Raw genomic sequence first — 27335 nt, forward strand, 5'->3', positions numbered from 1 at the left:
AAAAGTATACAGCCGGGATATAGTTCCTATCGCCGGGCTTTTCATTTTATCGCCATCGGCTATAAAAGGCTATAAGAAATTGTGTAGAAATTCGTGCGCTTTGGAAATCATTAAGTTTGATACGGAACCACCATAATATTCACAAAACACACATTATATTTTCCTTTAATACATATTTTTTTTTCATCAATTGAAATGAGAATAATCCATACAGGATGTGCAAACATTTTAAAATCATGGATTGAAAAACGCTGACTCCGCGAGATTATATATTGGAGCCTAACACAGAGCGGAGCGGCGTGCTGCCAGAGTTAAGCGCGCACTAGCGCCTACAAACCTAACAGGGATACTTCACGCATTGCGCAATGCTTGAAGTATCCCTGTTAGGTTTGTAGGCGCTAATGCGCTTTTCGCGCTGGCTACCTGCCCGCCGCGCCGCAGCGTGCCACGGCGCTTGAAGCAACTATTTCACACCAGAGGTATTGCACAGTATCATACGAAATTAAAGGCGCCCCAACATATTAGGAATGGCAGGCATCCTTCAAAAGTACGCAGCTTTCCGCGCAAAATAAATCAAGATACTACGGCCCAAACATAGAGCGGTAGTCCAAAAACTCAATAAGTCCTAGCATCCGTAATTAGTAACATTTAGCATACACTTTATCGCCTGGCTGTTGCTTAATCGCCATCGGCTATAAAAGGCCATAAGAAACTGTGCAGCCGTCTATAGAAGCTATTGAAAATCTTACAGCCGGCTTTAGGTCCATGGTATTTTGGAAGACAGATGCTACTGCCAATTTTTACCAGGTTAATGGTGTAGAACTGATGAATTTTTTATTGTGATCATGCATCAACTTACAAATATCGTGGACTGCCTTTAATGGATCGTATTCGATAGTGGTTCGATGTATCGTTTGGTTCAAAATAATAGAACATAACCTCAAACCAAAATATTACGATATTTGTGAGATAAGCTGAAAATGAGAAATTTCGTAGCAATTCCAGTACCCTATGCTAATTAGTACTCATACGAATCAAAAATCCGTTCCGCCAGATGACTCAATTGACTTTTGAGGCTATGTTTAAGTTTTGAACCAATCGATATCGATACAATCTCACCCGTTTGACGTAGCGAATACGATCTATGCCTTCCCACGACAAGATCGATTTTTTCCTAATTTTTGAGCAAGTCTCTCGCTCCATCTGAGGTGGCACATTTTCCTCGTATGAAATGGATATATTTTGGGGGAGGTCTTTAAATTCTTTGCTTATTATAATTTTTTATCCATCCCCATCAAGTCAATAGTGTCCTTTGCGCTCAAAGAGTCTATCTAAAAGGGTTGTAAGATTTTTTTCGCAGTAAATGCATATATCGACGGCTAAAGTTTACAAATGTGTGCCTTGACAGATTGCGACATTATAAGTCTCTACTTTTATTTAATTCATTTTATGAAAAACCAATCAACAGTTTCTACTGAAACCTCCTATTCAGGGAAATTGCAAAAATACGTGGGTATCTCGGTTTGCGGCATTGCAGACTTCTTGCCATACGTTATTTTTTTAAACAGAAAACTGTATACTCGACTTCACATTTTGAGTGCTTCCGTGATTTTGTTTCTCAGTGTGCATAATGTTTTGTACAAATTCAGGGTTATAATGTTGGTTTTTTTCTTGAAAAAAGAAAAGAAAAGCGTATATCTTGAAATATTGGCAACGAATTCTACGTCTCTGCTATTTTACCGTCGTTATGAATTCTTTCCACTCATTTTATAAAGCTCACACAAAGCTTCAATAAAATATGTTGAGTACTTTCCCTTCCATAGTATAAAACACAATCGGAGACTTTTATACTATTTTATACGCATCTATACTAAAAGGTACCAAGTTGCTCGCAAACCTAATGGACGTAATTATTTTTATCATAAATATGTCTAGTGGAGATAAGCATTTTCGACCTCATCTATGGATACACTGTCGTGCAGAGGAAACGCACGGTATGCAAATCAGGTCTTGTTTCTCCTCCTGTAGCATGCCATTTTTGAGGGTAATTAAAGAGCGTAGGGATATTTAATAATTTGGCGAAAAATTCTTGACAACATAAGACGTAGAACAACCGATGAAACAGCTGGGGAGAATTCGAACGTTCTGTTACGTAAACGAGCTTTGCAAGGAAGGAAACAGAAACACCTTAATTCACATGCCGTAATAGTCCTTGACACGACGATAAGGGTCCCATTGGGAGGGGGACATATGCTAAACTAAGTAATCCTTTTTCTGTCGGGACCAAACCCCTCTCCGTACGCATTTAGTGTCTCCACGTGCTTTCACGAGGATTTTCGAGGGGTCTTCTAAAAGCGCGAGTGTCCGGCCGTAAAAAGGCGCGAGTTTCTTCTTTTTCATTGAAACAAAAAAGAAGGAGAAAGTGGCAAAAAGTCTTGAGCGAACAAAAAAAAGAATCACCATCGTGGTGAAGGAGGAAAAAACTGAAAACGGAAAATTTTGATCAGTCGATTCGACTCTCGAATTGTTCGGATTCCCGAACGGCCAAGGTAAAAGCCGGGTTGAGAATGATCGGCATATGGGTATTTGAAAAATGCTAGATAAACGATTTCTTTTTAACCGAAATTCCATATTCTTCGTATAATTATTATTTGGATGAGGATGAACAACCACCTCAGAAATGAGAGACATTGAGAGAAATGGATCTCTCCCGTGGAAAAATTGACGACTTTGATCCTAAAAAGAACTACGAGGCTCCTCTCACTTAACTTAATTGACTTACTTTAACTTAACTTAACTTAACTGACTTAACTTAACTTAACTTAACTTAACTGACTTAACTTAACTTTATTTAACTGACCCTTAGCTGTCTCTGGTTAGTAGCTTACTTTTCTAACCGGGCGTTTAAGTCTCTGAGATCGTCGATATTCCATTGAAAGGAGGTGTAATTGGATTGTATTTTGCTATGAGGAACTACTGATTCTGACTCATTTCATGAGAAAAATATATTCCATTCGTTTCTCTGTGTTGATTTGTGCTTTTGTGGATGAGCCAGAGATAATGGTTGCTTAATGCAAAATATGGTCGAATTGAAACACATGATTCTCTCCAAAATGTCACGTAAAAACTTACGCACATATCGTAAATTGTTTTTGACTCACGAAAGAGATTTTTAAATTGTAAATAACAACGACTCTAATATGATGCTGTTTACGATCGACATAAATTAATTGCATGTCGAGGAATGATGTTCAGAGTCTGTGCTCTGCATATGGCAGATAAAGATTTCAGCTGGCTTATTCTTGAAACTGCGTTTTTCATATGAGAATAATTTAATAACTGCCATATAACTCCGCTTTGGTCTCATATTTTTGAGGGATTTTTCTACAGAAACGTTTGTCAAACAATTCTCTGCGCTCTGATATCAATAACTTTTGAGTTTATTTAGTAGGCTAAGGGCATGGTTTTTATGAACTGTCACATAGGAAAGACCTTTCGCGAAAAAGACACATATACTTTGATGCAGCAATGGTTGGAATTTGATGCTGCTTTTGGTACCTTCATCAATCAAGAGTTTTATTTGTTTGCCTTTTGAAGTGTTCTAAATTAATGAGGTAATTTTCTTGAATATTTTGGGCAAAGTTAAGTGAGAACATTCATAAAAGGAGACTGACGAAGTTACACAATCCAAGCAAAACTATATGGACATATTACACCATTCTCCCAATTTTTTTTTTTTTTTTTTTTTTTTTTTTTTTTTTTTTTTTTTTTTTTTTTTTTTTTTTAATGTAGAGGGCAACAGTATGTTATTCTCATGATCAAAGCTTTTAATTTTTTCCTTAATAATTGGAGTCCAATTGCGGAGTATGATACTCGACTCTTCTGCTCGAGGATAATAGTCATCTCACTTTTAAGGAATTTCCGCAGATCATCAAAGCGTTGGTACATACGTCCATTGTGTCTTACGCCATGTGATGAAAATGTAAAATTAGAGACCGGATAAGATTGATTTTGTTTGCATTTAAAGCATAGGGATCGGAAAATCCAACACACAAACTAGTGATTAGATAAGAGGATCCTGAAGAACTTGTTCTGTATTTAGGACTGTTCCATAAAATATATTACATAAGAATAGGATATAATGAGATGATTTGATCTAAACTCTCACGAAAAGGTGCGATAGACTTTTAACTTTTCGTAAGGCAGAGGCTGGTACGATGTTGAAAGAAATATAAATAGACTAAATAATTAAATAAACAAAGCAAATAATGAATTAGAAAAAAATGGTTTCAAATGGATCTAATTAGGCATTCCATTGTCGGTGAAAGATCCAGTCAGACTACTATTCATATGTAGGTAACTTACGGCTCATGCACCGAGGTGATCTATGCCAATAATCGCCGTACCGTCAAAATATTCACATACTCATAGTTCAGCTGTTGCAGAATGATAACTACTTCCCCTTTTTTGGACGCACCATTCTAACCGAGGTAATTTTTTTGCCAGAAATTTGCTCATTTTATTGATTCATTTTCTCTCTTGGCTGAGCCCGCCAATTCATAAAAAGATTTTTCGTTCTCGTTTTTCATGAAAAGGAAACGACATGTGCCAGCGCTAGTTTCTGCTCGCCGCATCATTTCATCATTTTGGCTTTATCACTTTCTATTCTTTGAAACGTCATTTCGTATAATGACAATGAGCGAGACTGTAGAAGACCTGTGACTGATCATCTAGATGAAACGCTTAAATGAATTGTATATTTCATGCATGAAATACATGAGATGTAAAGAGATATGCCCTTAGGTGCGTCTGACCGAAATTGGTCAGTGCGTTACTGTATCAATCACCACGAACTTTCCTTCCAATTGAAACAGAAAATTGGATAAACTTCACATTGTGTCCTACGACTGGTCAAGGAGATCAGAGGGTTAAGGTACTAGAGTTGAAGAGAGTAAGTCATTCCCGTAAACGACGTGCGACTTGAACAGTGGGTCAAAACGTCAATGTCCCTTAAACTTCTGGTACGTTGTTCCAGTAACCTCCTTGACCAGTTTTAGATCACAATGTGGAGTTAATTCACCTATCCGTTTCATGTAGGGGAAAGTTCTCGGAGTTTGTTACGATGCCCCACTGAACATTTTCTTTTTGATTGTGTTACGATGCCCCACTGAACATTTTCTTTTTGATTGACAGGTCATCCCCTTAAACGCTGTGCATTCTTAGTAGCGCGGAAAAAGGCTGATGTCCCCGGAAACTTTAACCTAGAGCCCGCCCAATGACTGATTTTAAGTCGTAATGAGATCATTCACCTCTCAGCTTCGCTTAGCAGAGAAGTGGATGATGATTTGCGAGATGACCTTCTGACCATTTTCTTTTCAGTTGATAGGTCATCCGCTTTAAATCAGTACAACCTAAAATGAGTATAAAAAGGTCGATGGCTTCTTAATTCTGGTGCTTCAACTCTATGATATAATGGCCAATTTTAAGTTATCCTGCGAAGGGTACTTTGCTTTTCAATTTCAATGCTAGGCAGAATAATTCAAAATTGCCACAGCGACTTACAGACTAAATTCTTTTTCTATTAGGGGGTCATTAGGGTGTGTCAAAAAAATGAAAGTTTGAAATGCCACTGTTTTCAAAGGGCAATCGGTGCCACTTGGTAAAAATAAACCCTGTCTGCAATGAGTTGCAAAAAACGTGTTGCAAAAAACGTGTTGCAAAAAACATGCGTTGATTCCATCCATTTTTATTGATGCCAAATGTCGATTCCATGATGAAAGAGCCTTGTTAAAAATGGGTCGAAATTCGCCCCTTTTAGGCCCTCGATTTTGCAAACGAGAATTGCGCCAAATTGTTGCATATGATGCCCTAAGTCTCCGGTAAAAATTTCAGCTTGAGTTGAAAAGCGGTTTCGGAGATACAGGGGGGTGAAGTGGGGGAGTTGAGCGGCTGGCGTCCGCTATTTCCGCGGCTGTTCCTCGTCAAATCTTCGTTGTTATGTCACCCGTTACATGTTTTTCTATGTAATTTTTTGCGTACTATCCATTTCTGACCTTAAAAATTACTTACAACCACTTTTCAAGGCGCTAAAGGGGGAAAATAGGGGTTGAACGGCCAGCGGCGGGCTCTTTCAACGGCTGTTCCCCGCCAAATCTTCGCTTCGATGTCATCCATCACATGTTTTCTTATGTAATTTTTGGCCTACTTTCCATTTCTGACCTTAAAAATTACTTAAAACCACTTTTCAAGGGACTATGGATTTTTTTTTTTTTTTTTTTCTGAGTTATTTTAATTTATTTCGTATTATGCTCCCTAAGATCTACTCGTGCCGTATATTTTCAAGTTTTTTCAGTGTACCTCACACGTCGCACGAGAAAATATATACGCATGATTTCATCCGAACATAAATGTTTACACGCCACAATGACATAGCAAATATGGGGGAAAATGTGAGATATGCCTGGGGCAGTACATTCATCTGATTAATAAAAATTCTGTCCTTTAGTTCGTTAGTTATTTATTTAAAACCATCCATCGGCAGCCTACATGTCGTATGATTGCACTTGTCATGCATTTTCTCATTGGTGATCCATCTGAATATATTTCTGTTTGCTGATTTTTGTTCGAATGCGTTAAAGTCTAATGTGACGAATGGTGATGCTGAGGGGGGGGGGCGGTGTTTGAATATTCACTGCGCTACATTACCTTGTTAACATGAGCGAACACCCATTGTCGGTATTACATCATGGGACCAATATTTTTCAACTTTGGTAATGGAATTCTAATGAATATTCCACCGCAAAACATTTAGAAAAAAAGCGCGAAGGAGAGATTCTGGCAGGAATATCGCAATTTTTCATGATTGTTTGACTTTGTGTAATGATATGAAAAGACGAGCGCTCGTAGGAGGGAGATGGTAGAATAATGGCAAAATCATCAAGTAAAGCTTTCAAGCTTTCATGAGGGGGGGGAGGCACATTTTTGAATCGATAACTTGCCATAGCTCTTAATTTTTCATACTTCCATTGTCTTAATTATTAAGGTGACGTTTTGTATTTAAGTGTGAACGTGTAAATGTATCTGTGGTCACAGAATCCTTAAATACGACATGTAGGCTGCCGATGGATGGTTTTAAATAAATAACTAACGAACTAAAGGATAGAATTTTTATTAATCAGATGAATGTACTGCCCCAGGCATATCTCACATTTTCCCCCATATTTGCTATGTCATTGTGGCGTGTAAACATTTATGTTCGGATGAAATCATGCGTATATATTTTCTCGTACGACGTGTGAGGTACACTGAAAAAACTTGAAAATATACGGCACGAGTAGATCTTAGGGAGCATAATACGAAATAAATTAAAATAACTCAGAAAAAAAAAAAAAAAAAAAAAAAAAAAACTGCGAAAAAATCCATAGTCCCTTGAAAAGTGGTTTTAAGTAATTTTTAAGGTCAGAAATGGAATGTACGCGAAAAATTACATAAGCAAACATGTTATGGTCATCTAATGATCAATTCTCGTTTTTTGAGAAAAGAATTTCGGCTCTCGAAACGCTTGTCAACCAACTCTCCCAGCAAATCACGCTGTTGATAAAAGTAATTGGTGCCCTCTCTCCGGCATCGGCGGCAATGCCGTAGATGTCGGTGATAGGGTTTCAGTGGCTTTTATGAGCGTTCTCTCTCCTCGTCCTGCCCTCGTCGTTTGTTTTTACTCGATCTGATTAATCACTTGCGACGGGTGCGGAACGAGGTGATTAAAATTCCAACACAGTCAATCTTATCATCATTTCATTTCTTTGTTTTCAGTGTCAGTTTTTTACCTTTGGGCTTTTTCTGGCTTTATTTACACTCCCTGTCTTTATATATAAAATCTTAGTTTATCAACTTATAGTATTAAGTCAGTTTCTCATTCATTTTACCAAATAGCTTGTATTTTGATTACCACGAACGCTTTATAGATCCTTTCTGAATACGTTCGTTATATCTGTAAATTTTATGTGTTGAATTTTTGGATATAACAAACTAAAAAAAAAAAAAAAAAAAAAAAAAAAAAACATGTTATGAATGACATCGAAGCGAAGATTTGGCGAGGAACAGCCGCGGAATGAGCGCGCCGCCAGCCGCTCAACCCCCACTTTCACCCCCTAGCGCCTTGAAAAGTGGTTTTAAGTAATTTCAAGGTCAGAAATGGAAAGTAGGCCAAAAATTACATAAGAAAACATGTGATGGATGACATCGAAGCGAAGATTTGGCGGGGAACAGCCGTTGAAAGAGCCCGCCGCTGGCCGTTCAACCCCTATTTTCCCCCTTTAGCGCCTTGAAAAGTGGTTGTAAGTAATTTTTAAGGTCAGAAATGGATAGTACGCAAAAAATTACATAGAAAAACATGTAACGGGTGACATAACAACGAAGATTTGACGAGGAACAGCCGCGGAAATAGCGGACGCCAGCCGCTCAACTCCCCCACTTCACCCCCCTGTATCTCCGAAACCGCTTTTTAACTCAAGCTGAAATTTTTACCGGAGATTTAGGGCATCATATGCAACAATTTGGCGCAATTCCCGTTTGCAAAATCGAGGGCCTAAAAGGGGGCGAATTTCGACCCATTTTTAACAAGGCTCTTTAATTGTTGAGTTTACACCTCGATTTTGTGCAAAAAAGCCGGCTACAATTTACCGGAACCGTTCGTTTACGTGAAATACGAAAAATACGTAAAGTTCTAGTAGGTAAAATTGTGCTTGAAAACATCATTGGCAAAAATGAATATCCACTTAAATTAAAAAAATTACCGCAGTATTTGGCGGGAAATGAGTCTTTTGTAACAGTATGATTTTGGAAGGCCTCAGAAATTCCGAGGACCAGAAAAAAAAATACTGCGGTAAATTTTTTGATTAAATTGATTTTGACTTTGACAGCAATGTTTTCTTGGCAAATTTTCACTCTCTTCAATTTTTTTTTTCATTTTTCACGTGAACGCACAGGTATGGTGCTGTATAAAGTTTTCAGTACGAAATCAAAGGCTGTAGACTGAAAAACCACAATTTCATCTTAAAGTTGACCTTCGGCACCAGTAAACATAAATGAAATAAACTCAACTTTTGGCAAAAGCATTTTTTAACAAAGTGGCACCGATCGGCAATCAGCGATTGCCGCCTAGGGACAGTAACATTTCAAACTTTTATTTTTTTGATGAACCTTAATGAACTTCCTAGGAAAATGATGATTTTGAGATCCAATGAAGAAATTGGATCTAATTTTGGAGAGGAAAATTACTCACTTGTTCAAAGATGGGGGTCAGCTCAGCTCAACGTTGGTGGAGTCTCGAAAAAATGACAAAAATATCAGATTTATGACTGGAAAAAATTACCTTTTTTTTGTCTCTGAATTCCGAGACCGAAAGATCTCGAAAATCCGAGACACAAAGTAATGGAAAAATCAGGATCTTGATGCGGTTGTTTTTTTTTTTTTATCGAAGACTTACCAATAAGTAGACTTATATAAGAACCGTTCGCCGTTATAATTAGATTTGCGACAGACTTTGACTTTACATCGGCGGTGGGTCAGTGTTAAATAAATAAAAAAATAAAACAATAAAATGTATCTAAATACACTGAGATATTTAAAAAAAATGTTCCAAACGGATTTAAGTAGGTATCGTATTTTTTCATCGGTGAAAGATCCAATCCCACTACCAATGACACCCGTTTCGGTATATGAACTCGCAAGAGATCCGTGCCAGTATTTGCCTTACCGCATCGCATATCTACAGGGTGATCCAAAAGTCCCTTCCACCCCCTCTAACTTTTTACCTAATTGAGGTAAAGATTTGAAACTTGGGGGATATTCCTAGGTAAAAGGGAGCTACTTTTTGGCCCCCCTAAAATTTTCAGGGGGCCCCCCTTGGGGGAGCAACGGCCCCCAACTTTTAATTTTCAAATAGGAAGACCCCCTTTGTGATAGCTCGTTCGAAAGAGCATAAAAAAAGAAAACTTTTCGCGCAAACCCGAAGTCAATATCTCAAACCGTTTCAAAATGGCGGCCGGTTAAAGTTCAAAATGGCCGAAAATTCACACCGGTTATTTGTCGATGGATTTGCGCGAAAGTCGGTATGTAGGGGTATTTTGACACGAGAAAAACGAATTTGACGTTAGATTTTCAAAAAAACCGAAATTTCCAAAATGGCCGCCGGTTAAAGTTCAAAATGACCAAAAATTGATTTTTTTAGAAATCTAAGTTCAAATTTGTTTATCTTATGCCAAAATACTCTCAAATTCCAAGTTTTAGGCAAATCCATCAGCAAAAAACCGAGGTGACAATTTTTGGCCATTTTAAACTTTAACCGGCGGCCATTTTGGAAATTTCGGTTTTTTTTTAAAATCTAACGTCAAATTCGTTTTTCTCGTGTCAAAATACCCCTACATACCGATTTTCGCGCAAATCCATCGACAAATAACCGGTGTGAATTTTCGGCCATTTTGAACTTTAACCGGCCGCCATTTTGAAACGGTTTGAGATATTGACTTCGGGTTTGCGCGAAAAGTTTTCTTTTTTTATGCTCTTTCGAACGAGCTATCATAAAGGGGGTCTTTCTATTTGAAAATTAAAAGTTGGGGGCCGTTGCCCCCCCAAGGGGGGCCCCTCTGAAAATTTTAGGGGGGCCAAAAAGTAGCTCCCTTTGACCTAGGAATATCCTCCAAGTTTCAAATCTTTACCTCAATTAGGTAAAAAGTTAGAGGGGGTGGAAGGGACTTTTGGATCACCCTGTATTTAGATGCACATTTCCGCAGTTATAAAGTGATAAAAGCTTCCATTCTTGTTGCAGATACTCAATTCTAACCAAGGTAATATATTTGCCAGCATATTGTTCACTTTAATTTCTTTCCCCACCAAAGGAAATTCATGCACAAATTTTTTGTTTCTGGAAGTTCTTCATGAAATGGGAAGATGTGCCGACACTTAGATTCTGCTTGCCGAGTCATCTCGTCATTTTAATTTTGTTATAACTTACTTTTTTTTTAAAATTATGCCGTGCACATTGCTAAGGAGTTGGACTTGCAGCAAAGCCACAAGAGACTCCTTAAATGTTATACATAAAATGAGTTAATATTCGGGAAATAAAATATACATGAGGACTAAAGGAATCTGCCTAAAAGAGACACTTATTCTCATGCTGACAAGCGTTGATAGAAAAAAGTCTAATAATTAGGTGGTGTTAAATCCTCTATCGTAATCATGAAATAATAATGCATCAATATTTCTGCCGATTTGGAAAATTGCGATGGCAGCGCAATATTATTTTAAAAAATTTTGCCAAACGGATTGTGATTATTTTTCCTTTTTTTTGAACGCGAAAGCTCACCAGTCTCCAGGATTCAAGGCTTCCACAATGGCGCAGATTCAAAGACAAAATTGGGTTCAAGAAAAAATGGATCTCCTCAAGGACGAATTTGTGAGAGGTAAGCCAGTGTTTCGCTTCGCGTTAATGAGAGAAATTTCGCAACCAATCTTGACGTCGAAGATATTATGAACTGGGCACATTTAAATCAAAAGGAACTATGTCCATTGTGATATGAACCCTGTTATGTGTGTCCTGTGTGTGTCTTCTTATGGATATTGGGGCTCACTTCAGAATAGTATAGATATAGTTCCTTTTTATTTAAATACGTCCAACTTAAAATGAGAGTGAAAAATTGAGGTACGCATTTCCGCAGTTCCACCATCGATATGCATTGCCAAAATGCGCTGTGATATACCGAAATAGGCTTTTGAAAAAGATACTGTTATCTCAATTTTGGCGATTGTATAATTCTTCTTGTCCACGCTTAGATCAGTAAAATCAGCGAGTTTTTCATAGGAATTTCACTGTTCCTTCATTAAATTATCTTCATCGATACAACACTACTTGCCAATAACGCCATTAATCCCTCTTCATCGATAAATTAAGTTTTAATGAAGAGGAAATATATAATTTTTTAGAGACTCAAACGCAAGGGTAGAAACGTAAACAATAAACATTCCCAAATCGTACAGTTTTAATCATTATGTAAACGTCGTGTGCTCATTGTTGTATATCGTAATGATCTCGACGTGAGATTCAATTAACGAGTGAGGTTCAGCTTCTCTAAAACAAAGTTAACGAATGAAAAAGACAGGAGGAGGAGGGGTTGCTCACCCTTACTGTTGAATTATTTGGATATTTTTGGGACATTTTCAGATGATGTTGTGGACGGCTGGTTTTTGATGAGTAGTTTTCGGCCAATTTTTTTTATTATTGTTGCTTACTTACTGTTCATTCTCAAATTGGGTCCCAAAATTATGGAAAAAAGGAAGCCCCTAAGGATAAAGAAGCTCCTGATAGCGTACGATCTATTTCAAGTATTCTTCAATGGATGGATTGTATGGTTGGTAAGTCTACAGAGGCCATTCTCATTAATGTTTGCAGAAACAAGAAATACAATTCCTGCTGGTCGAGTGAACTAATACTTTTACAAGATACTCATGAAATTACGCCCTAGTTTTATCATCGATGATGTGTCCAGCAATGCTCATTGCACGCAATGAAAACCACTTGTGTATACTAGAATCAAATCGGGTGCTCGCCAGTGGCGTGGCGTGCTTTGCGATGTATCGATTGGTCTGCCTTTTAAATTTATGGAAAAGGATCGATAAACAGGTTGTTCGCAGTGAACACCATAATAATCGATTCTTTACCGTAGGTTTAAATGGCATAACAATCGATACGCCGCAATTCTGGTGCTCGCATTTCCGCCTTACGCGGAGAAGTGATCGACCAATCAAAACATGGACTGTCCACGGATTGTAATGGAGCAAGAAGCAATGGAGCTAGACAGTCCATTTTCTGATTGGTCGCGCGAATTAAAGCGCGCGAAAACACGTCCATAAGCGAGACATTGGAGAGATTTTAGCGGATTTTAGGGGTACATCTCGAAAACCTACCTATATATTATTGCTAAAACTTTGAAAATCCAAGATCAGAGCACCAAAATGCTGATCAAATCAATAAAACTTTAAAAAACTGACAAACATTCAAGTAAAATCAGACTAACAGCCACTGAATAGTCCATTTAAATACACGTAACTTTGAACGATCTGGATGAGCGGATAGTCCTTTTTGGCGATGCGAGTACCCACTTTTGTTCTAGGTTACCCTAAAAGTCACTAACTATTTTTCTCTCTGTCTCTCTAACTTATTGTTTTAGCTATTTGCCACTCCTGGAGGTATGGTCTACACAAAAAAACACATGTGCAAGTACCTAGGAAGGCGGGATAATCCATATTTCATGCCTGTAAGTTTAAATATTATGTAACACACTTTAAGCAATCCGAAAAAATAATTAAATAAATAAAAATACACCTCGAGAAAAGAGGGAACAAAATAAACTCAAGTGTCTGATGAGGTTATTCTCGTCTAACTTATATATGGCTCAAGCTAAAAATAAACCTAATTTTTATTCCAACACCCTGAGACAATCAAGTTTTGAAACAGATAGGGGCTTTTCCTTGCAGAAATTTGAAACTTCAATTTTCCGAGAGGTGCCTTCGGAAACAATAAGGGTATTTTCATTTTACATTTACATTTTTGATTCATTATTATAAATCCCTCTATATTTGATGAGTCTATCTTATGATGTGCATAATTTTCCACAGTACTGAAGTTAATTGCTATTATTAATGAGGAACGCACTCTCCTTTCAGGTTCTAACAGGGGTCTGGTACTTCTTCATGTCCAAATTGGCGGATCTATTAGATACGGTAAGAGCTCAGTATCCGTGAAATATGAATGATTTGTGTATTTTTGAAGATAAAGGTTAAATGGAGTAGCAAATTGGAATGAGATAAATGTGGAAAGGGGATGAGGCTGCTCAAGGGGGAAGGAGAGAGCGGAGAGGGGGGGGGGGGAGGGAGAGAGAAAGAGAAAGAAGGGATCGGTATTTGCACCAAAAAAGCAGTGGCGTGGCGTGCTTTGTAATACATCGATTGATCTGCCGTTTAAACCTGAAAAAGGATCGATGAACAGGGCATTCGTGACGAACATCTTTAATATAAGATTTTTTACCACAGCTCCATTTGGGGAAATATCGAAAATCGATCATTCGCGTCTCGCCACTGCAAAAACGCTTACCACCGAGTTAGATATCGCCGGTGAAATGGACCACTAGACAAGGTACGAATTTAAGCAATCTGATACATGTTTCTTAACCAGAATTTCACGTAGAACACGATTCACACTACGAAAATTACCGAAATCAACTTCTAACGAAGATATTAACGTTTTTATCTCGCACTGATTACGAGGAATTTGAACTGCCCGCTCACAAGAAACTCAAAGCTCTACGTGAGTCAAATCGCCCACTACAACGGTTTCAGCAAGCTTCTCAATCGAGCAATGTTCATTTTCCACCATGTGTTGTTCAAACTATTGGTAATTTGCTATAGCTGAGCCAAAGTGTCAAGATTGGAGTTGAAGATTTTTACATCGCAGAGACTGTCATGATAAACATTTAGCGCGCGATGTGAATCACGTAGAGCATTGAGTTTTCATGAGCGGGTGGTTTGAATTCACGCATCAAGAATCATTAAATATCTTCGTCAGGAGTTGATTTTGGTAATTTTCGTTGTGCGAAACGTGTTTTACGTGAAATTCTGGTCAAGAAACATGTATCAGAATGCTTAAATTCGTACCTTGTCTAGTGGTCCATTCCCAAATCCCGAAGAGTCCCTCTATGAAGTCAAGAACTAAATTCAGTGGCTCGATGAATTTTGGCCAACGTTTGCACCCATCCACTTTTCAGCCGACCTCGAGAGGTGGGTCGAGAATATTGGATGTGGTCGTCATTGCTGCCAGCATGATTACCAAATGGACGTATTTATGCTAAAAGGAACTATATCACACGCAAACCCTATGTACATAGCTCCGTTTAGCATAAATACGTCCGAATGTTGTAGGCGTGCCGTGGCACAGTGAGACGAGTCTGTGGAAGAAGTCGGACTTGCAGTTTTTCACAAAAATTATAAAACACGTCTATCGTCACAATTTTAATTTTTAGGGGTGCTTCTTACAGAAAATTTTACACCGAAAAAAATAATATGCTGTTTTAGCATCTAGGATGTCAAAAATGTGTCTGGTGATCCCAAGATGCTGCCTTTACTGCCCCCGCAGTTGAATTTGCATTCCCAGGATGTAAAATTAACTGCGGGGGTAGTAAAGGCAGCATCTTGGGATCACCGGACACATTTTTGACATCCTAGATGCTAAAACAGCATATTATTTTTTTCGGTGTACGAAAAACCTAATGGAACTACTTTTAAAACATCAACATTTCATATTATTGGAGTTATAAGCTTTTAAAGTTTTTAAATTACGCCCGACCTCTCACTGACTCGATCTCCTGTGCGTAGCCAGGAGGGAATTTCGTTCTGTCGTAAGTAATGTCGTAATTGGCAGTAAGTTGAGAACTTCAAGCAAAGCCACTCTAGAAAATTCGCCTCATGAGGTGAATGAACTGCTAATAAGTAAAATACTTGGATTTAAATTTAAAAGACGAATTTTTTTTTAAAGAATTTGATACGAATTTTGAAGATTTTTTCCCCTTTCTTTTTTTCTTTTTGAACTGTCATATGAGGTCGACTTTTTCCGTTTATATGTCCCCCCTTTTTTTTGGCAGATATTCTTCGTCTTAAGAAAGAAACAATCTCATATAACTTTCCTTCATGTCGCTCACCACGTCAACATGCTTGTTTTATCTTGGGCGTTCCTCAAATATATGAAAGGTAAGGATATTTAGACTTTGCATGGGTGTAATACTTTGGTGTCCAAAATTGAAAGAGAAAAGTTAGATTTGCTCTATTCCCTTTTATCCAATAAAAAATGACTCCAAAAAGGCCAAATATTTGAATCACTGCTTCTCAAGTCCTCGCGCAATTTTTGGAAAAAATGGAAGAGGGTAAAGAGCAAATTGTGCTTAAGTACCCTCTTGTCTTAATTTCACATGGAAAAGAAAAATCCAAGCTTTGATGCCATGAGTCTTATTTTCGTGCCAAAAAACCAGATACAAGTTTCGTTCGTCCCAAATATAAGTTCCACGAACTTATATCTACGAAACCATTAATACTACATGAATACGGTAAAAAGGCGTGTCTGTCATACTCTCAGTTTTCAAACGCAGCATTAAAAAGCTGGAAATAGGCCAACTGGTCCGGTGGAAAAATCAATTTTGCTGAGACGATTTCCTCTTTGGGTAGGTGCAAAAATTTATCTTAACCTGTGCGCCGAATATCGGAACAACAACAATCGACGGTCCTATGAAATTTAAGTTCTATATAGCCTACCATTACTTTTCAAAGGACTCTTACTTTTTCTAACACTCCTGTATGATACATACATACATGAAAACTTTCTGAACTTTCTGATAGGACTTTCTGATGCCAACAGAAAAAAATCCTTGTCTTGACTTTGGAGTTCGGATAAGAAGTTTTTTTTACCTCGTCACCAAATGTGTGAACTCTAGCACCAAGCTAGATCTCAGTTCAGGGGAATAATGAAAATCACTGAGAGCTAAATTTGACGACTATGGAGGATGCAAATAGTGTCCCACAAAGACTTTTGGGATGAGATTTTTTAATATAGTCATTGTGGAATGTGGAATTCGACCCAGAAATACACCAATTCAGAAATGGTACGCGGACTTTATGTCCACTTTTTTTACGTCCACAGACTTTTCGTCCACAATTTTTACGTCCACAGTTCTAAAGCCCAAACTATTGTTAAGTCCATTGCTTAAACGTCCACTAAGTTAAGTCCACAAATGTAAAGTCCACTAAAATCAAATTCAAGCGTCATATTTTTTAGTAGCGTCTCATATTTAGCATATAAAGAAACTATACAAAAATTAATAAAGGAGGAAAAAAAACTAAAAAGCACGCAATTTTTTGTATTTAACTTATTTGTACATCGACCTCCTTGAGTCAAATACGTCCAATTTTGAGCGTTTAGTTGCGCTTACACCACGCTGCAGCACAGTAAAAGCCCAAAACATTAAATAATAAATTTGAATGCTTTGGAAATCATTAAATTTGACACGGAACCACTATTTACAAAAAACACATTATATTTTCCTGTAGTGCATATTTCTTTTTCATCAGTTTAAAAGGGAATAATCAATGGAGAGAGTGCAAACATTTCAAAATCATGAATTGAAAAACGCTGACTCCGCGAATTTAAATATTAGAGCCTCCAGAGCGGAGCGGCGTGTTAGCAGCGCAGAACACGCACTGGCGCCTACAAACCTAACGGAATACTTCACGCATTGCGCAACGCGTGAAGTATCCCGTTAGGTTTGTAGGCGCCTATGCGCGTGTCACGCTGGTTGCCTGCCGCCAACGAACTACACCTCTAGAATGGCCGCGAGATAGCAAACCTGCGTAACGCGCAAGGGCCGGTTTTTGAAGGCAGGAGGGGGGTGGGAGCCCAAGTATAGCTAACCTCAATCTCCATTTCTGCTGCGTCTTGCCCATAAGGATTACATGTGAAAATTTCAACCTATGTAAACTTTCATTTTTTTTGAGGTTTGCTTTCAAAGTTCCTATTTTTTGAGTTAAGAAAACCTTTGGAGGTGCGATTATTATGCAATCTTTTCATTGCTATCACTTTATTCAACAATATTCGGCAAAATAGGGTAGAGTCCCTTTATACCCAGAGTTACGACAACTCGATTATCAGCTGACTGACAGCCGGCCTTGGCTGGCCATGGAGGCCGAAACGAGTGCACCCAAACGAACGATATTGAGGGATAAGGATCAGGAATCCTGCGATGTCTGTCACACAAAAACAACAACATCAACAAACTGATCAATTAAAAATAAAATGAGATTGGTTTGTGAATAATTTCTTAATCTATTTTCATTTTGGACCGATGGAAATAACAATTTACTCTTGATAAACCACAATTAGGTAATATTTTCATTATTCTTGTTCACATACGAGGTACCGCCATCTTGGTGCACTAGTTTCGGCCTCCATGAGCGAGAACCAATCAGAATTGGATTTTTTTTTAGGCCACTTTCAGCCCAACCCTGGCCCAACCAAAAGTGAGTTGTCGTAACTCTGGGTATAAAGGGACTCTAAATGTGGGCAGCGTCTGACATGGGTTTAGATGGCAGCCTGCTGTGTGAGCCCAAGTAAACCTAACCTATATCAACTTCAAAACGTTCCGGGTCTCTAACACTGGTCGGCCATTGCGCTGCAACGCTTTAAGCAAAAATTTCGCGTCAGAGGCGTTGCACAGTATCCTACAAGATTGAAGGCACACGAAATAACTAGTTAAAGAGGACTTTCAATTTTGACTGCATCTGTTACTGAAAAATGTTTAATTTGGCATTGGAGCGTTTCGTAGGCTCCAGCTTTGGTTTTCATCTTATCATATCCGTACAGTGTACACATGAACATATAGTTTTATCTATACTCTTAGAGTCAGTTCTCTTTCATGACTTGATTCATGAATGAAATGTTTTTAAGAATGAATAAGGTAGTAGTAGTATGCATTTATTTTTGAGGTGGTTCCTGTCATTTAATAAATGAGAAGAAAACAATGTGGACATAACATGTCCACAATTTGGACAATTTTGGACGTATTCATGGTTGGACATTAAATCATGTGGACTTAATAAAGACTGGACTTGACGTTTAGTGGACATACATAGCGGTGGACATTTATTTAATGGACGAAAGGTAGGTGGACAAAAAGTCCTGGAAGCCGCGATCTCCATTATTGGACCCGCTCGGTGAAAAGGTGTTTAAAGTAAAACAGAATTCCCCGGCGATCTAGGGGGCAGATTTTTAACCTCTCTACCTTGTTGACAGTATGACCAATACAATTATTTTCATTCCATTAACGTTTCGTTGTGTGGGAAACTAAGACCATGGATGATGGGACTTACTTTTGGAGCGATCCTTCGTTTAAGTTTAGGGTCATGTTTTGCCTCTTTGAATATTTTCACGCACCAAAGATGCTTTGATAATTTTTTTTTAAGGAAAAGAAATCATACGAAAAAGAACATTTCAAGGTTTTAACTGGTTAATTTTCCAAATTTTAGATGAGCACGCCATATTGGCCGGAGTCCTAAATTCATTTGTTCATATCTGGATGTACGGGTATTACTTTTTGGCAGCTCTAGGACCGTCAGTGCAGAAGTATCTCTGGTGGAAGAAACACATCACTCAACTCCAAATCGTAAGCTCTATTTCTAAAAACAACCCTAGGCACCCATTATGACTTTTTTTACAATTGGAAATATTTGCGCTAAAAGGAACTATGTTGCGCGCAAATCTTTAACACATAGTTCCTTCTAGCATGAATAAGTCCAATTTTTAGCAGCGCATTAACGATCTATTGACCGTTTCAGACAAAACAAAGCTTCTCTGTAAGCCATAGGAAATTTTAAGGAGACAGCAGTGGAAAATACCAATAATATATCACCGGTTCACTAGTTTGTTCTTAAAAGTACTCGAATTTTTTTTTTCATCTATAATCACGATTTCCCTAGGCGTCCCCTACGTTTCCAGGAGGAATACACACAGAACATCCTTAGGCAACCTGTTATTTGCCATTTTTTTGAACATATGGCCATATCAGGCAAGCTGTTCGGTCATTATTTCATGTTTTTGCTTAAGTTTTGATTCATGCCAAAGTAAATCATCGCCTTAGATCGAAAAATGAATGTCGACGTTCCTGCAGCTGTTCATTAATTAAGATTAATTGGTACTTTAGCTGCTTTTGCCTTCTCTTCGATTGAAGGCGAACAATGTTAGAGGCCATGCAATGCCATGCACAAATAAAACGCTGTATGAATACTTGAAAGTCATCAAACTCCTCCTGATACATTATTTATTTCCAAAGAAAAGTACCTATTGTTTTTTTCTGGGAGGTCATCGCACATTTTCGATTAAATTGAGGGACAAAGGCCGTAAAATTAGGAGAGAAATATGCACAAATTATCGAAAAAATTTGGTCTCTATTAGCGGAAATTTGACAAAGTTTTTACGATATTAAACTACCTGATCCCATAAATTTATCAATGGCCTTTTTTGTTTGTTTTCAGAGTCACTTTGTTATAATTTTAGGATACTTGGGTGTTTTACTATGGAACGGATGTGAGATGTTGATCTCTCTTACGATATACATCGCAGCAACTGCCTCTGGCTTTCTTTACTTCTTTCTCAAATTTTACTTCGACACATACTACAAAAGAAAGGAAATCCAATCTGGCGAGGAAAAGAATGAGTGAATCGTTTAGTTTTCATCGACAAAAGAATAAAAGCACAGTTATAAATAGGTATCCAAGAAGTTCACAAGATATTTTGATCACTTGTTGAGAAAGAAGTTCGCTTGGACTTTATTTTGCAGGAGGGATCGCAATGCAATTTCGACTCATTTATAAAGGAAAGTTGTAAAAGTTACTTATTAAAATAAATAAATAAGAAAAATTGTAAAACTGTAAAAAACTGTGCAGGGAAACTAATGGCACAAATGCTTTTTCTAAAACGAGCCGAAAATAGTTGTTCCTTATTGTAAAATGTAATCTAAGTGTCGTCTTGGCATTGTTTTTGATAATTGCCTGTCGTGCTAATATTGCGACTAATGGAAACTCTCAATCCTCGGTTTTAATTTCCATCCTGTGTGATAGATGATCTCTCTTGTTTATAACACAACAATAAAACTTTTACTTTCTCTTTTTGTCTTCTTGTTGCATTTTTACTTCTTTTGTTCGTCATCTGAATCTTTAAAAATGCTGGAGATTGCATTCAAGTATGGCATCAGTTCATCATGAGACAAACATGATATTCTTGAAGAAAATAAATAAATGGATAAATAGATAGATAAGTAGATAGATAAATAGATAGATAAGTAAATAGATAGATAAATAAATAAATTAATAAATAAAAATATAAAAAATAGGTAAAACAATTAATAAAAACAGTAGAGGAAAAATGCCGGTTTAAGCACACCCGTCAGTGTTGTCAATGTTCACGTTAAAAACCTCATTTATTCCAGTCCAACTTTATGCTGGGATGAGCCCCCATAAGTGCTCCAGTTTTCAACTGATGTTTTTCCTCTAAACAATGTTTATGGATGTGCTGTTTCAAAATTAATGTGATTTGTGGTGTATTAATTTAAATTAGCGTTTATCCATGTGTTTTTTCCATACTACTCTGATTATTATTCGTGGGAAAGACCGGCGACGCTGCCGGAGGCAGCGTCGCCCTGTTTTTCGACCACTGGACGGGTGGGAGGAGGTTTTTATGCTACCCTGTTGTTTTTTGATTTGAACTATGTGCTTTGATGCGTCGATTCAAAATTTCATCTGTATTTCAGTGGCGATGTGTGCTTTGCGATACATCGGTTGATCCGCCATTTAAACCTATAGAAAAGAATCGATAATCAGAGTGTTTGCGACAATCACCTTAATCGATTCTTTACCGTAGCTTCAAATTGGGAAATATCGATAAATCGATCATTTGCGGCCCTTGACGGTTCTTTCCCGTGTATCAAGGTGTCTTATGGAAGATGCATACTTACCTTCGTTGGGATTTCTTACCTCTCTGGCTGATTCCAGCGCTTTAGCTCCTCGAGCAAGTCCATTCAAACCGTTCCTTTCTCCACGGCTGAAATCGGCCGAATGAAACTCACAACGCTTTCCGCGTCGCCACTGGAGCCCGCTGAACTTCCACCTACAACGGGCCTCTCTCTTACGTCCAAATTTTTGGCCTATGAGTCATTCAGCGCCCGCGCGCGGGAGTGACCGGAGGCTGCTACCGGGGGGCCCCGCGGTGGGTGCGCGGCCCGCCCCGACACGTGGACCATGTTTCATCGCCCCCCCCCCCCCCGCCAGGTAAGCCTCGCCCACCCCCGCTCTTACCCTCCCCCCCGCTCCCACCCTCCCCCGCTCCCACCCTCTCCCGCTCCCTCCCCTCCCCCTCCCGCTCACCACTTCCACTCCCCCACCCGCCCCCTCCGCTCCCCCCCTCCTCTTCCTTATCCGCTTCCCAGGTGTGACCGGAGGCTGCTACCGGGGGGCCCCGCGGTGGGTGCGCGGCCCGCCCCGACACGTGAACTTTGATTCATCTGCGCCCTCCCCCCCCCCCACCCGCCAGGTAAGCCTCGCCCCTCCCCCCCCACTCCCACCCTCCCTCGCTCCCTCCCCTCCTCCCTCCCCTCCCCACACAAGGGTGACTCATAGATAGGCATTTTTGAGACTCATCATGTCAAAGGGCTTCTGGTTCTTGTCAAACTACACAAGATTTACGACATGAAGGAACTCGTTTCAGTCAAAATTTCAGAACTATTTTTGTTCGCCACGTGTTCATTCTCAAAGTAATTTATTACTAAACAGACGTCAAAAATGAGCCATAAATTCTGCCAATTTCGTTATTTATGGCTTTCGGAACCATAATCTCATCATATTTCACCCCCTCATAAGCCTAACATCGAGGCCAGATGTGTATTACGTCAGATTTTGAGAAGTAGAGGGGGAGACTTCCAGGGGAAACAACAACCATTGTCCAACCAGTCGAGTATAAAATCCCTGACTGACCTGACGAAAGCGACAATCTCTCTTCAAGTTTTGTTCACTTTCGAGCTTCTCTTCTCTTCTGGGCTCTTACTCTGACCAGAAACAAGTGACCCACTGTGCAGTGAATATAAAGGTTTCTTCCTTACTTCCGCTTTCAGGTGAGTTCATATGCTAAGTATATTTTTTCCAAATATCCCTTACATTTTTCCAGGAATTCCATCATCAACTGTACAAATCAACAACTCATACTCCTAATTGATACAAAACAATTCTACTCAATTTAAATCCATACCAACTTTAATCCAATTTTCAATCATGTCATTTCAATATTCACTTAAAAATAAACTAGAATTCCAAAACTTGAGTCATGTCTAACTCAGGAAATATCCTTTCATGTTGTTTCTAGATTTAAGAACTTGCCACTGTGGGAAAAATGTCGGAAAAGGTACCAGCCATTCGATCAGTCCGATGCAAAGTGTGCGATCAGTGGTACGTGAAGGGCAAGACCAATCATGAGCGGAGTGCATCACATCTGCAGAGGATATTCAGTATCGACGCACCGATAACGCTGGTGGAATCTGCTTTCCAGAGAAGACTCGAAACATACTTTTTAAAAAATCAAGATGAGACTGATATTCATCTAGAAAATTATTTAAATTACAAAATGAAACCTACCATCATAACTAAAATTCGCGAGACTCTCCGTATTAGGAAGAGTCTCAAAGTAAATATAAATGTTTATTTGGAATATGTAAAAGCCGAAGATGAAGATCAAACCCCTGAGGATGCTGAGACCCAGATCAAGTCTTTTAAGACCAAAAATATTGATTTCTTTCGACACAGCAATTTGACAAAGAAACTGAAACAGATGGTGGAAAAAATCCTCGCCGAGAACGCGGAATTTCACATGAAGGAATCAGGATGGACCTTGATCCGAATCATCGGGACCGAATTGCGAATCAACAGATTTAACGCCCTACAGAGAGCCGGATCTAGCTACATTCCCTTGCCAATAACATCGAAACATGTGGTCAACGTGAAAAATGATGATTTCCAGTGTTTCAAATATGCAGTTTTGGGAAAACATTTACCTCCAAGTACACGCAATAAGAATAGAGCTTCAAAGTACGCCCCCTACTCGGAAAAATATGACTTTTCTTGCGTTTCCTTTCCTACACCCCTCAAAGAAATATCAAAATTCGAACGAGTCAACAATGTTTCAATATCAATATTCGGATTGGACGGTTACGATGATGAAACTGACGATGATAATGTTCGAGAGGATGCAGAATTTAACGAAATAGGTTTCGGAGAAGAAGATTACATTCCAGCTTATCACAATGGGAGCGATTGTGACGAGGAAGATGTGGATGATCCGCCATACTTTGTTCGCGACAAGGCTGTCGAAGAAACCGGGAAGAAGAAAAGAAAAGGAAAGATGAAGGATGTCGAAAACCAGACTGATAAGCCACTCATTTACCCGCTCAGGGTGACTGATGAAGAAAAAGAAGACCATATCGATTTGCTCTACTATACGAAAGGTGGAAAATCACACTACTGTTGGATATCCAATTTCGAGTCACTCGTGGCTTCTCAAATGACCAGTAATGAGCATAAGGCATTCATCTGCAAGAAATGCTTTTCATTCTACCACTCGGAGGAAAAATTAGCAGAACACAAGATTCTTTGCAGAAAACTCAGCAAGGATTCTTTCCTACCCGAATATCCGGAGGACCCCGTTTTATATTTCGAAAATTACGCCAAGACCCTGAAACATAAGTACGTTGTCTACTGTGATTTTGAGTGTTACTTGCGGCGGATGGAGACGGATCATAAGATGGATCACTTAAAACCGAAGAAAGGAACAAACTCTGTAGTTTACCAGCATCATACACCCATGTCCTATGCCTATATGGTGGTATCGCCTGACCCCAAAATAAATACTGAGAAACCTGTCTTGTATCGAGGAGATAATGCTCATCAACACTTTTTGGATGCAATGTTGGAGTTGGCCCAACGGATTTCAAGAAGAATGCAGATCGAACAAGACATCAGAATGTCGCAGGAGTCCCAAGTAGCTTTCGATTCAGCCGTTAGCTGTGAAATGTGTCATGTTCAGTTTTCTAACGCAATACCCAAAGTACGCGATCATGATCATCAGTATGTGGATCCTGCCCTATCCAATTACAGAATGGCTTTGTGCGGTCCGTGTAATTTGAAACTGAAGCACTCGAGAACCATGATAGTAATTTCCCACAACTGGAGCTACTACGATGGACGGCTCGTATCAAAAGCTGTCAGCGGACAAAAATTGAAAGTTACCATCATACCCAGTACAGAGGAAACCTACATCAGCCTTATGATCAGGATGGAAGATAATTTTGCGATTAAATTTGTGGATAGTTACAGGTTCTTGGCAGCTTCTCTCGATAAACTAGTCAGTGAACTACCACCTGAAGCATTCGTTCGGACCGAGAAACTATGTGAAACTCCTGAGCAGTTGGAGATGGTAAAACGTAAAGCTGTCTTTTGTTACGATTACGTTACGGACGAAAGTAAACTGCAGGATACGAAACCTCCGCCTAAAGAAGCTTTCTTCAACAAGTTGAAAAACGAGGGCATCAGCGACGAAGACTACCATCGATTCTGCGAGACGTGGCGGATTTTCGGAGTAAAGGACTTGGGCAGTTATTCAGACCTTTACTTGAAACTCGATGTTTGTTTACTCGCCGATATATTTGAGGAGTTCCGGTCCTTCGGATTGAAACATTACGAGCTAGATTGCGCCAATTACTTGACTCTCCCCAGCTTCGCCTTTGACGCATTCTTAAAAATGACCGACGTCCACATCGATTTGTTCACGAAAGAACAGCATGATATGACTCTAATGATTTTAAATCACATCAGAGGAGGCATATCTCAATGCATGCTGAGACACGCCGAGGCCAACAACCCGTTGGTACCGGAGACTTATGATCCAACGTTACCGAATTCATATTTAATGTATTTTGATGTGACAGCTTTGTATGCCTACACGATGAGACAACCCTTGCCCTGCGGATCCTACGAGTGGGTTCCCGAAGACGAATTAAAAGAGATAGATGTGCTGAAAATGGAGGACGATGCCAAGACCGGACTGATACTCGAGGTTGATCTCTCCTATCCGGAGCACCTCCACCACTTACACTCTGATTTGCCTTTCTGTTGCGAAAACAAAGTACCGCCTCGCCACGGATCCAAACACGTCAAGTTACTCACCACCTTGGAGCCAAAAAACAATTACGTCATTCACTACGTCGCTCTCAAGCAGGCGTTGGAGCACGGGTTGGAGATCACTCGCATTCATAGAGCCCTCAAATTCAAGCAGAGGCCTTACTTGAGAGAATTCATCGATCTGAATGCTCGCCTTCGACAGGAAGCACAAGGCAACGAGTTTCACCAGTCAGTCCTGAAGCTATGCTCCAATGCTTGTTACGGAAAATTTTTAGAGAACCCGATGAAACGCAAAAGAATAGTTCTCGCTACCAATGCCAAACAACTTTCCAGATACGTATCAAAAGCTGAATTCATTGATCGAACGATATTCGACGAACAACTAGCAGCTGTGCACTTGCATCGGAAAAAAGTCAAATTTAATCGTCCGGGCATCGTGGGATTTTCGATTTTGGACCTGAGCAAGACGCATATGTACAAATTTCACTATGACGTCATGTTGAAGCGGTACCCGAGAGATAACGTTCATATTTGTTACATGGATACCGATTCTTACATCTACCGCATCGTTACGCCAGATATTTACGCGGATATGCTCGAAAACCTCGAATTATACGATACATCGAATTATCCGAAGGAGCATCCATGTTATTCTGCGAAAAATTATAAGAAAATGGGTACATTCAAGGACGAGTCCAAAGGTTCTCCTGTAATAGTCTTCTACGGTCTAGGAGCTAAAATATACATGTACCGATCCCGAATAGGACTGGACAAGAGAGCCAAAGGGGTTCAACGATCCGTTTTGAAGAAGACCATCGATGAACTGGATTACGCGAAAGCTTTATATCAGAACGTCGATACCGTGCGTAAAATGCGTCGTATTCAAAGCAAGAAACTCGAGATGTACACCATAGAAACCAAGAAGAAAGCCTTATCCAGCTTCGACGATAAGAGAGTCGTTTTACAAGGTAACGTTGTCACTCTTCCCTACGGCCACATAGCACTCGAAGCACGCAAAAGTTTCGCTGCCGACCTAAACGATAAACTTGGCACCGTCGTCTTAAAATCTTCCGATCCCCGAACCCGTACGAATTTCAAAGCCAACTTGGATGCTTTGGAAAGGAAATCTCTAGAAATGCGAAAGACTTGGTACCGAGAAGAAAAAAGAGCGAATCTCAAACGTGAGAGGGATGATAGTGAGGGGAGGAACGAAGGAGACACCAAGAGACATCGAAAAGTCTGATTTTTGTTGTATTTCTGTAATGTTTCAGATGGATCAGATAAATAATCACGTATTATACGTTCCGATCCGATCAATCCATCCGTCCGAACTGCACAGGGGCGAAAGATTCCCTCTGGAGAAAATGATACGTATCAACACCGAATACGGGGAGACCATCCTGGCCTACATCGACTACCACGGAACACAACGCAAAATTTACCTGCCCAAGTCCTATTCAGACACCGTAACGGATGACGGACTCAGAGAAATCAATCAAAAACAGCTAGATATTGTATTCGTTGGT

At 39.3% G+C, this 27335-nt stretch overlaps 2 protein-coding genes across 2 annotated transcripts; both read left to right on the plus strand.

Moving 5' to 3' along the window:
* The first annotated feature begins 11392 nt into the window (after window positions 1-11392).
* On the plus strand, window positions 11393-20567 carry LOC109033843 (very long chain fatty acid elongase 4-like). Its single transcript, XM_072301485.1, has 7 exons — window positions 11393-11462; window positions 12221-12411; window positions 13227-13313; window positions 13723-13779; window positions 15693-15798; window positions 19120-19256; window positions 20125-20567. The coding sequence occupies exons 1-7, from the start codon at window positions 11393-11395 to the stop codon at window positions 20308-20310; spliced, it is 834 nt and encodes a 277-aa protein (XP_072157586.1). The 3' UTR covers window positions 20311-20567.
* Window positions 20568-23029: 2462 nt separating this feature from the next.
* LOC140224800 (uncharacterized) lies at window positions 23030-27052 on the plus strand. The gene has a single exon (XM_072301486.1). It carries the CDS (start codon window positions 23030-23032, stop codon window positions 27050-27052), a length of 4023 nt encoding a protein of 1340 aa, XP_072157587.1.
* The last annotated feature ends 283 nt before the right edge of the window (window positions 27053-27335 follow it).

This window comes from Bemisia tabaci, chromosome 6, assembly GCF_918797505.1.
Source record: "Bemisia tabaci chromosome 6, PGI_BMITA_v3".
NCBI classification, from domain to species: domain Eukaryota; kingdom Metazoa; phylum Arthropoda; class Insecta; order Hemiptera; family Aleyrodidae; genus Bemisia; species Bemisia tabaci.

Excerpts from the sequence above, each read along its gene's own strand:
- LOC109033843 (XM_072301485.1), top strand. The coding sequence starts at position 11,393 with ATGGCGCAGATTCAAAGACAAAATTGGGTTCAAGAAAAAATGGATCTC. Across the intron at positions 12,412-13,226 it reads ATGGATGGATTGTATGGTTG|CTATTTGCCACTCCTGGAGG; the intron begins GTAAGTCTACAG and ends TTATTGTTTTAG. Across the intron at positions 15,799-19,119 it reads GTTCCTCAAATATATGAAAG|ATGAGCACGCCATATTGGCC; the intron begins GTAAGGATATTT and ends TCCAAATTTTAG.
- LOC140224800 (XM_072301486.1), top strand. The coding sequence starts at position 23,030 with ATGTCGGAAAAGGTACCAGCCATTCGATCAGTCCGATGCAAAGTGTGC.